The sequence below is a fragment of the Convolutriloba macropyga genome, chromosome 10 (genome assembly GCF_964194025.1).
Source record: "Convolutriloba macropyga chromosome 10, txConMacr16.3, whole genome shotgun sequence".
Classification (NCBI taxonomy): domain Eukaryota; kingdom Metazoa; phylum Xenacoelomorpha; order Acoela; family Convolutidae; genus Convolutriloba; species Convolutriloba macropyga.
The window spans coordinates 41,205,379-41,217,552 of NC_134477.1; the positions used below are offsets into that span (position 1 = coordinate 41,205,379).

Below are 12,174 nucleotides of genomic sequence, written 5' to 3' on the forward strand. Positions count from 1 at the left end.
GTAAAACTTGTACCAGTTTTCCCAACATCTTCTTCCGGGCCGGAGGATGTTACGAAGTAAATAAGTAAGCGAGATATTATCAGCCAATCAGAATCGAGTATTTCTAAACTTTAAAATAAGATTTAAATACGTTCTAATATACGTAGAAAGTTCCGAAAAGGTTCATTTAACCTAATTTTAACTAAATATAACCACTATATGTATCGATTAAGCTGGTTTTCGGCTTAATATTTTTAGGTTTTCTAGACAATTGCCGATTGAATACGAACTGATTTGACGTCAATAACATCAGACAAAAAACCAGTAAAAGAGCATCGAAAAAACCTTGCCGTCTAAGTATCACTTGTTGCTTTGTACACCGATAATGCTTACACGTTGCTATGCTTTGTACGTATTCTTATAGTCGAAAAAGAGTTGAATTGAGCTCCCGAACTACAGTTTTTTACTGAGTTTATACCTGTCGGCATCTTTTTATGAAAAGTTGTGAACAGATTATTAATAACCCATTAACTAATATAAAGTAGAGTTTGCTAACTCTAGCTGACAGTGCAACAACTTCAGCAACAATTTCTATAATGGAAGACCGTTGTTCAAAAAATCGAAAGGACGCATTTAAAACAAGTGTGTTTTGGATTCCAATCTAGATAAAACGTAGAAAAATATTTTCATATCAATTTTCACTTACGCTTACGTCAATTTCATGTCTGAGCAGCTGATAAAGTATGCGAAGAAATGAGCCTGTTGCTTGTTTTGACTGCGTCCCGGGTCAACGATCATACAATTTTCTTTGATTTCGTACTAGGTCTTATATGATTCTTAGTAATCATACTAGGTCATATATGATTTGTATGAATTCTTGGTAGTCATACAAGGACCATATATGATTTCCTAGAAATCATACAAGGATCATACAAAAAAATTCAAAGACTAAAAACTGTATAATTTTGATTTTCCATTAAAGTTGAAAAAATTTCTTGGATTTCATACAAGGTCATATATGACACATAATACATTGACTGGTGCCACAAATTCTCGTATAATGTAGTCAGAGGACTTATTAAATTATTATATCGCATTTGCACTCCACATTTGATTCATTGTGTGCATTAAAAAGAATAATTTTGTGGTTTAAACGTATTCAGAAAACGAATTTGACGTGATATCCAATTTTTTTTGTGATTAATTTTTTCTATAAATGATCATTTATATGTATCAACTGGCTTTATAGTATATCAAAAATTTTGTTATTTGTTTGGACTTACTCCTTTATTTTGTGCCCAACTTGCAATTGATATTGTACGTTAGGGTCTTTTGGCGGATCACAATGTGATGCCGGGGTATCATATAGGTGATGCCCTACCGAATAAAAACAAAAAACATAAATGATTAAAGATTTTCAAAAAATAGATGTATGATTCTTGGTATTCGTACTAGGATCATATATGATTTCTTGGTAATCATACAAGGATCATATATGGTTTCTTTGGTTTCATACAAGGATCGTACTAAGAAATCAAGTATGGACAGTATGAAATCATATATGATCCTTGTATGAAATCAAAGAAACTTCAACCCGGGGTGCAAGGGAAATCCATGTGATCTTGAATTTCAGGCAACCATGCTATCACCTAATAGCTACTTTGGTGAGCAAATTCAGTTAGTGTTAGTTTTGCATCCAAATATGATAAGTCTATCGCAACGATGGAAGATGCGGAAAAAGATGCGGAACGATAGCCGAATAATGTCATCCGCTAACTATTATGTTGTCTGAATTTGACGGACGCCGAAGAACTACTATACTTGGAGGCTCAAGTAACATTGGGCCCCCGTTCAAAAGCTAAGGTCCAGTTTGACAATATTTGCTGAGTTGCGTGAATACATGATCAGTTGCACGAATACAATTGTTTTTCGCGGTATCAAAATTATTATTGACTTCTGATTTACGATGAGTGAATAATCAGAAAAAAATAGAAGTTCTGATACCTTTGGTAGGAGACCAAAAGATTATCACAGGAGTTGATTTTTGCGCATATAAGCATTAGTGACTGAAAAAATTGTCAAAAACAATTGTCGATACGCTTTTTTTTATCGTAAAATTTTAGATGTCTCCCGGAAAAACTCTGAATTTTTTGCTTTTCTATTCCAGACAAAAAAGGGAGAAATTAGTTTCAAAGCCAAAATTTTTGTTTACACCGGGTTACAGTTTCCTCATAATTGGGCACTTTATTTCCCGGGCCGAGGATTTTCCTCAAAAATAAAGGGGAAAAGAGTGTAAAGAGTGTAAAAATGAAAAAAATTACACCCCTATTTCTCCGCTTAATTAACGGTGGAAGAGTGTAATTACAATAGAGTATTTTTTAAAAAAATAAAGTTGGAAGGAGGTAGTGAGGATTGATCCCCCGCCCTTCCCTATGTCCTATATATTACTTTCCTTTTTTGCATTAACCATTGCACCAGCTGCTACAACAATTTAAGTTTTTATTTTGGTTATAATGGTGATTCTATAAGAGTGTAATTTTATATCACTCCACTCTAAATTACACTTTTTGTAAAGAGTGTAAAAAGAAGAGTGGAGAAAAGAGTGTAAATGCAGTGTAATTTTTTAAAATTACACTCTTACACTCTTTTTCCCAATAAATAGGAGTTGAATTTGCATTACACTGTAATCCCATCTAATTAGGGGTGGATTAAGGGCGAAACCTTGGCCCGGGTTAGTATGGGATAAAAGCGCTGGTTTGTAATGTTTCTTTTGAGAAACCCCATCTCTTCCTCATTTGCTTTCATTTTTCCAACACGATTTGCGCTTCATTGATATTCATTGTTTAAATAGCGTTAAAAATATTGGTGGGTTTCAATGCATCAACCAAAGTAACTAACTGCCATTAAAGTACCACAGAGGGCTATGAATTCTGGTTGAAGGACTATAGTGTGAACTACTCAATAGAATAATTGCTGCTAGCGAATGGACTTAACTGTATGCCTGAATATATTTGAAGCGTGAAAAATTTTAATGAAGACCATTGCAAAAAGTGAGGCTTGTCCTAAAATGGTTCCGTCCAGGTTTGGATATGCAATGGAGCCTCTCTTGAAAAATAAGTAAAAAAAACGAAATGGTAATAAATTTTTTTTCACATTGTTATTTTATAAAATGTATTCTTTTAGACAAACTTCTACAGCGTTTTCTGCTATTGTTAGGTGTTTTTTATTTTCCTTTCTATGAAACAAAAAAGATTCTGGCCCTGTTATCTAATGCTTTCATACCCCGAGCAAATCTAAAAACATTGGTGTCGGCATCTTTTAAAATCAGTTACGAGCGGATAATCATTTTGCATCAGAAAAAGAAATATATTTCTACAAAAAAAACTTAAGATCTGGTACATAACTACAATCGAAATTCAATAAGACTGTTTATATAGTACAGATGGCAGAGCAGAACTCCTTGAGTTGTTTTTGAAAATGATACAGTTTTTTTTTTAATTTTTCAATTACATCAACAGAATTTGATTCTTTCACACAAAAAAACAATGTGTTCTTCTTGCATTTTGAAAACTCATATTTGCATGCACGACTATATATGGTTTTTGGGTAGATTTTTTTGCTGGACGCGTGTTTGCTTCCAATATTGATTGAAGGAATTTAGAGTTGAACTCAGATCATGGCATAATCTCACATTACGAATCAGATAAGTTTTAACACAAATATTTTTCAAAAACTGAATAATTGGTTTTGCCAAAAATGAGAATAGTTCCAAGGCGTCTCTATATGATCGTTGGTTTATTGGTTTCTAGTGATCGTTATAGCATCTTGGAAGAAAACAAAACTTTCTAATTATTCACTGATTTCTTACAAATTTTTTCTTCAAATTTGTGCCTACAGACAATGGCAGACTTTTTCAATAACCCTTGCTTACTTAATCAAAAATTTTAACGCATCAAAAACAGAAAAAGAAAAAAAAAGTTATGCAGCCGAAAATGGAGAGCTTACAAATATGCGATCGTTTTCAACATGAACATTCTCGGGCTCCACATTCTCACATCGGATAAGATTTTTTGCAAGGAATATGACCTTTTTCCAATAATAACCTCTATCGAAACTAGGCGAGAACCAAAAATGCGCTCTGATCATATCACCTACACTCCGATCCGACCTTGGCAAGAATATTTCTTCACATCTTTTATCTTGGCTCCTACTATACCAGTTTTGCGCGTTCTAAAATGCCTGACGAGAGGTTGAGTTTGGTATGATTTCTGAGATGCGCCAAGCAATTGATTCTTTCCCTGATAACACCTTCAACAGCTCGAATTGAAAGGAAATTTGAGAAAAAATACTTACGCACGCATGGACTATTCATATGTTCGTTGTCACCATTATTAAAGTCTGAAACAATCATGTAATTTTATGCATAATAAGCAACAAAAATTCAAATGAGCAAATCCGTTATTACCCTAGTCGAATAACACAAGTTATATTTAGTGTATTGTTCCTAACCTGCAAACTATTGGGGGCTAAGGATTTTATGAGATTCTGCAAATTGTTTTCTTTGAACTTTGGTCGATCAATCATTTTTTCAAAGAGTAATAAGTGGACTGACATGTAAAAATTGTTAACAAAAAGGAATGATCAAATGTCATCATCGGCATTCATTTTGCCGCTAGCATTCACGGATGAATGTAGCCCGTCTCTGCAACTTTGAGAATCTAATTAGCCTGAAACTTTATTTCCCAAATTTTATTAGGAAATACTTTGATCCTACAATCAAAGACTTAATCATTCTTGCGAACAATGATATGGGTAAATGAAAAACTGCTAGTTGTCTTCTAATCCACAGTGAGTATCGAGAAGGACATTTCTGAAGTTAATCACTCATAAGGCTCTTTCTTTTCGGGATAATTGACATAATCAAAGTTATATGGAAATGAGTTACTTATAGCTTGAAAAAGAGTAACGAAGTTGATTAAAATTACAAGATAAATCCTTTATTGACCACGTAATCTGTATCAATTTTCAGTTGTCCCTGAGATCCTTAATTTTTTCTCGTTTACCATTGCTGTATTTTGCTCGTCCATTTGAAAAAAAAAGCTTGTTACGTTGCTTTTTACCAAATAATATTATCTGCGAGGCAAAAAATAGATCAAAAACGCAGATTATAATACAGCAAAAGATTAAAAAAAAACCCCGAAAGAATAGTCTCTTTTTTATTAATTTGATAATCAAAATACTAATTTTTCCTAACATAAAATGGTCCTAAACCTTCTTCGTAATTTTTGTTTAAATTCCTCCAGCAAATCCCAGTGGAAGAGTTTTGTTGTTGTTCAATTATAATATTACAAGGGCAGCCCGAAGAATGCAGCTGAAAAAACTAGCGGGAATCAAAGGTTTTTTATCAAACAAAAACTAAGGAGTCGTCTATCTGCCAGCAGAAATAATAATAGTTCTGGAATTAATTGTTAATTTTTAATTTACTTGTTTGTACCCTGTCAATAAATAATAATAACTTTTGCGATTTGGCATTAACTTTAAAAAATTTAAATTTTGTGATTAATTTTTAAATTATTTGTAAACTTTTGGATTAGTTTATCTAGTTTTTGGCAATAAATGCATCATTTTAAATACTACCAATTTAGATTTTTAATTAGTTTGATCTTTTGATCAGAAAGCAAAAACAGAATTTACGGTTTACTAAACCTAATAGGTCAACCGGTATCAAGAAAACTAAATTTAAAAAGTCCACACTCTTAACAACTTTGCAATGAATTTGAAAGTTTTCAAGCGATAGAACAAATAATTTTGGGTATCAGCACACATCATCATGAAGGTCCAGAAAATTTAAAAATGCAAAAATGCTCAAAACTTAACCATTCCATCTTTTCATGATTAATCAGTCATCGATAAAGCAAAAACAAGTTAAGTAGAAATAACCAATTTTGAGATTGGAGAACTTTTTTTGCATTTTTGAATGTTTATAAAATTGAAATATAGAAAAAACTCAACAGACATAAGTGTATCCGTATTGTAACGGAAACCAAGAACCCATTAACTTAGCACCAATTTGAGCACACAAATACAGGCTTTTAAACTGGTTTTTTTGGCCCCTAAAATTAAAAAAATAGCAGGAACTCAACCTTTTTAAAACAAAAGCTAAACATTTGAAAAATAAATCAGCGCAATTCAACGCTTTTCAGCGCATTTCTTAAATTTTTTTAATAAAAGTTCTCCAACCAGGTAGCTTCCTATTTATTTTTCTCAAGTGAAGTGTTCTAGGGCGTTTGCTGGCATTAAAAAAAACTATAGATAACACTTAAAATAGTACGATAAAAAATTTAGAAAAAATTGTTTTAATTTTTCCGTTTTATTAAAGTAAATACCCATAATTAATCCATTTTTTCCAAAAACTTATTTATATTTATAAATTTTCTCTGCTGCGAAACAAATTACACAATAGAGCCAGCATCAAAAACAAAAGCATCAGTGAGCCCTCTCCGAAACCAGTCCCGAAAACGCGTTTCTCAGAAACAACATTCAAATAAAGTCAAAAAGAAAAATTCAAAACAAAAACCATTTGTCGACAAAATATCTTTACAATCATTTGACAAATTTTCAGTGCAGTCGCCTTGTTTGTTTCATGCGGAGCATTGCGTTTTGTCTGAGCACAATGTAGAAGGCTGATTCCTTGTCCATTTGTTTTTGGTTTTTTTTTCGTTTTCCTCAGTTTGCACACAATTTTGTTTCAATATAATGCTAGTTAAACCGTGCTCATATATCTGTTCTTGCATCTGTATATATAAATTTTAATCCCATATCGACATTCCTATTGGACATATCAAATTTCCACCTGAGAACTCAACCTGGGCAAAATAAATTGTTTGTTGGCTTTCTATTTTTATTCGGTTGCTACTCTCCTTTTTCTAATCGGGTCCCCTAAATTGACTGAAATTTCCGATCAGAACTTGTGGCTGTTTAATAATTAAAAAAAAATGCAAAAAAGTTCTCCAATCTCAATAGGGTGGGCATTTCAACTACGTAGCTTGTTTTCGTTTAACCAGAAAAATCTTGACTGGGCGGGATATTTAAATTTGGAGCACCTTTTTTTGCCATTTTTTGTCAAAAAAATCTAGGTTTTTTGCCTAGGTGTGCTTGATCCCCGAAATTTTGTGCTTTCACAAAAGAATTTTCGGTTTCCTTTTGCAATTCTTGGTTTTCATTTCAATTTTTTATTTGAAATTCTTCCTTTCATTTTTAATTTTAGTTTTCTTGCAATGAGTATTTTTTTAGAGCTGAGTTTAGCGCAGATTGTTTTTTTTGCGGCACAAAAATTTTTGTTCGAATTTATACACTAATCCAAAATTTTATAATTGTTTTATAAACTAAAAGTTTACAAATAATTTATAAACTAATCCAAATATTTACAAATAATTTATAAAATAATCCAAAGATTTATAAATAATTTATAACCCGTACCTTGGTCTACGACTAATTCAGCGCTGTAACATTAAATTTTTCATTCTGATTTTTTGCCTGGCACTTGTTCTGTTCATGTCAGTTTTGGGAATTTATAGTCTGTTTTAAAACATGACTCATTAGGGCATGATTTTGTTTATATGAATTTTATCTGAGCAGCAAAAAAGCGCGGCTAAATTTTATCGGGGCATTATTATAAGGCGGCTGAAATTTAGCGGAGCATGAACAAAAGCCGGCTGACTTTCATCTAGGCATGAACCGAAAGCGACGGATTTGCATCTGTGCAGCATAATTATAATTGCTCGCCCGTTTTATTTACTTAAGTGTTCTCTCAAGTGGCAATTAAAACGCGCTCTACTCTACTCTATACTCATGACTACAGTTTGCTACTCAAAACTGCGTTTACATGCGCTCTAGTAAAAAGCATCAACGGAAAATATCTAGTTAAGAATAATATAAAATGAATAAAATGTGGAAAAAGTGAAAAATATGAATTAAATTGAATTGAAAGTGAATTAAATGAATTGAATGAATGCTTTGAAGTGAATGAATACAGTTCACTTTGAGTTCACTTTGAATGAATGGAAGAGTTTCACTTTGAAGTGAATGAATTGATCACTCTAACAGTTCACTTTGAGTTCACTTTCACTTTAAAACTCTCCTCGCCATTAAACTCTCCCGTATTCTCTGTATTCTCCCCGGTGCACGTACGTGACCTTGTCATCAATGAGTCTTCAGTTGCAGTCGGGAAAAGTTGCTGCAGAGGCTTCACTGAAGTCTGAATAAGTGAAGAGGGTGACTCGTAAATCTCCATCTTCATCAGCAGAGGCCCTCAGAGTTACGAAAGGTTGCGAAAGGACCTGAAACAAAGGAAAGCGAGCCGGCCGATACTGAAAACAAACAAAATACATGACAGCTTCTAGGAAAGACAAAGACCGAACGAATGACATCAATTAAAGCGGATAGAAGCAATAAGAGTCAAATAACAATGTACAAAACTATTTAGGAACTATCAAATTCTCGGATCACTGAGAGGATTAGGGCTGCCATATGGCGATACCCTTCTCCATACTTATCGAAGTGGTATCTACAGTTATCATCGAAATCTTCCCTTCTGACTATTCTAGTACTTTTAAGTTGACTTCCTAATTGGTTCCTCAGGAACATATTGTTTTTAGACACCATTTCTGGGGGCAAGTCTTTCCTTCGCATGTTCCCAAAAATGTTCCAAAAATGACTTTCGTGGGCCAAATTGCATCTCGAAACTCCATGAATTTCAAACAAATATATTGCACAGATTTGGTCTTTGCATCATTATCTCCGACAATCACAAATACCCCTTTGTATTGCCTTGCGTCTGTTACAAGGCTCATTAAATGTTGACATCGTCGACCTCCTTCTCCATCGTATTTTACACTATAAAAACACTTTTTTTGAGCCAGTTTAAGCAAGCAATATTCAGATATGCAGCAACAGAGTTTTCTCACCCGAATTCTTGCAAGAGCAGATCTTGCTCAAGATACTCCTTGGCGTCCCGAAGATTCGAGTCGCCAATGATCAAGTACTCATTCTGATAAAAAAGTTTTAATTTTTAATGATTTTTTCTATATGATGGAGCAAAAAATCGACCCCCCCAACCTAGGTTTTTAAACTCTTACTTTCACCTTCTTCCATATTATACTTGCGACGTTTCAAAAAAAATAGTTGCGTGCAAATGAAACTGGAAAGTGCAAAGAAAGCAAAAAATAGTGACAATATTGAAATTTTTTAATTTTAAATCATTTTTTCTTTATGATGGAGCAAAAAATCGACCCCCCCAACCTAGGTTTTTGAACTCTTACTTTCACATTCTTTCAAATTAGACTGGTGATGTTTCAAAAAAATTAGTTGCGTGGAAGTGAAACTGGAAAGTTCGAAGGCAAAAAATAGTGAAAATATTGAAATTTTTTTAAATTCAAATGATTTTTTCTATGTGATGGAGCAAATCGACCCCCCCCCTAGGTTTTTAAACTCTTACTTTCACCTTCTTTCAAATTAGACTTGTGATGTATCCAAAAAATTAGTTGCGTGGAAGTGAAACTGGAAAGTTCAAAGAAGGCAAAAAATAGTGAAAATATTGAAATTTTTTAATTTTAAATCATTTTTTCTTTATGATGGAGCAAAAAATCGACCCCCCCAACCTAGGTTTTTGAACTCTTACTTTCACCTTCTTTCAAATTAGACTTGCGATGTTTCCAAAAAACTAGTTGCGTGGAAGTGAAACTGGAAAGTTCAAAGAAGGCAAAAAATATTGAAAATATTGAAATTTTTTAAATTCAAATGATTTTTTCTATGTGATGGAGCAAAAAATCGACCCCCCCAACCTAGGTTTTTGAACTCTTACTTTCACCTTCTTTCAAATTAGACTTGTGATGTTTCCAAAAAATTAGTTGCGTGGAAGTGAAACTGGAAAGTTCAAAGAAGGCAAAAAATAGTGAAAATATTGAAATTTTTTAAATTCAAATGATTTTTTCTATGTGATGGATCAAAAAATCGACCCCCCCAACCTAGGTTTTTAAACTCTTACTTTCACCTTCTTTCAAATTAGACTTGTGATGTATCCAAAAAATTAGTTGCGTGGAAGTGAAACTGGAAAGTTCAAAGAAGGCAAAAAATAGTGAAAATATTGAAATTTTTTAATTTTAAATCATTTTTTCTTTATGATGGAGCAAAAAATCGACCCCCCCAACCTAGGTTTTTGAACTCTTACTTTCACCTTCTTTCAAATTAGACTTGTGATGTTTCCAAAAAATTAGTTGCGTGGAAGTGAAACTGGAAAGTTCAAAGAAGGCAAAAAATAGTGAAAATATTGAAATTTTTTTAAATTCAAATGATTTTTTCTATGTGATGGAGCAAATCGACCCCCCCCTAGGTTTTTAAACTCTTACTTTCACCTTCTTTCAAATTAGACTTGTGATGTATCCAAAAAATTAGTTGCGTGGAAGTGAAACTGGAAAGTTCAAAGAAAGCAAAAAATAGTGAAAATATTGAAATTTTTTAATTTTAAATCATTTTTTCTTTATGATGGAGCAAAAAAATCGACCCCCCCAACCTAGGTTTTTGAACTCTTACTTTCACCTTCTTTCAAATTAGACTTGCGATGTTTCCAAAAAATTAGTTGCGTGGAAGTGAAACTGGAAAGTTCAAAGAAGGCAAAAAATAGTGAAAATATTGAAATTTTTTAAATTCAAATGATTTTTTCTATGTGATGGAGCAAAAAATCGACCCCCCAACCTAGGTTTTTGAACTCTTACTTTCACCTTCTTTCAAATTAGACTTGTGATGTTTCCAAAAAATTAGTTGCGTGGAAGTGAAACTGGAAAGTTCAAAGAAGGCAAAAAATAGTGAAAATATTGAAATTTTTTAAATTCAAATGATTTTTTCTATGTGATGGAGCAAAAAATCGACCCCTCCAACCTAGGTTTTTAAACTCTTACTTTCACCTTCTTTCAAATTAGACTTGTGATGTATCCAAAAAATTAGTTGCGTGGAAGTGAAACTGGAAAGTTCAAAGAAGGCAAAAAATAGTGAAAATATTGAAATTTTTTAATTTTAAATCATTTTTTCTTTATGATGGAGCAAAAAATCGACCCCCCCAACCTAGGTTTTTGAACTCTTACTTTCACCTTCTTTCAAATTAGACTTGTGATGTTTCCAAAAAATTAGTTGCGTGGAAGTGAAACTGGAAAGTTCAAAGAAGGCAAAAAATAGTGAAAATATTGAAATTTTTTAAATTCAAATGATTTTTTCTATGTGATGGAGCAAAAAATCGACCCCCCCAACCTAGGTTTTTAAACTCTTACCTTCACCTTCTTTCAAATTAGACTTGTGATGTATCCAAAAAATTAGTTGCGTGGAAGTGAAACTGGAAAGTTCAAAGAAGGCAAAAAAAAGTGAAAATATTGAAATTTTTTAATTTTAAATCATTTTTTCTTTATGATGGAGCAAAAAATCGACCCCCCCAACCTAGGTTTTTAAACTCTTACTTTCACCTTCTTTCAAATTAGACTTGTGATGTATCCAAAAAATTAGTTGCGTGGAAGTGAAACTGGAAAGTTCAAAGAAGGCAAAAAATAGTGAAAATATTGAAATTTTTTAATTTTAAATCATTTTTTCTTTATGATGGAGCAAAAAATCGACCCCCCCAACCTAGGTTTTTGAACTCTTACTTTCACCTTCTTTCAAATTAGACTTGCGATGTTTCCAAAAAATTAGTTGCGTGGAAGTGAAACTGGAAAGTTCAAAGAAGGCAAAAAATAGTGAAAATATTGAAATTTTTTAAATTCAAATGATTTTTTCTATGTGATGGAGCAAAAAATCGACCCCCCCAACCTAGGTTTTTGAACTCTTACTTTCACCTTCTTTCAAATTAGACTTGTGATATTTCCAAAAAATTAGTTGCGTGGAAGTGAAACTGGAAAGTTCAAAGAAGGCAAAAAATAGTGAAAATATTGAAATTTTTTAAATTCAAATGATTTTTTCTATGTGATGGAGCAAAAAATCGACCCCCCCAACCTAGGTTTTTAAACTCTTACTTTCACCTTCTTTCAAATTAGACTGTTGATGTATCCAAAAAATTAGTTGCGTGGAAGTGAAACTGGAAAGTTCAAAGAAGGCAAAAAATAGTGAAAATATTGAAATTTTTTAATTTTAAATCATTTTTTCTATGTGATGGAG

General features: G+C 32.6%; 1 protein-coding gene across 1 annotated transcript in view; it reads right to left on the reverse strand.

The window, feature by feature from the left end:
- Positions 1 to 12,174, reverse strand: part of LOC142348025 (uncharacterized) — a 208,283-nt gene that overhangs the window by 35,382 nt on the left and 160,727 nt on the right. The window contains exon 5 of the mRNA XM_075399192.1: positions 4,333 to 4,377. Coding sequence (XP_075255307.1) covers positions 4,333 to 4,377 — 45 coding nt within the window. The remainder of the gene's footprint in view (positions 1 to 4,332; positions 4,378 to 12,174) is intronic.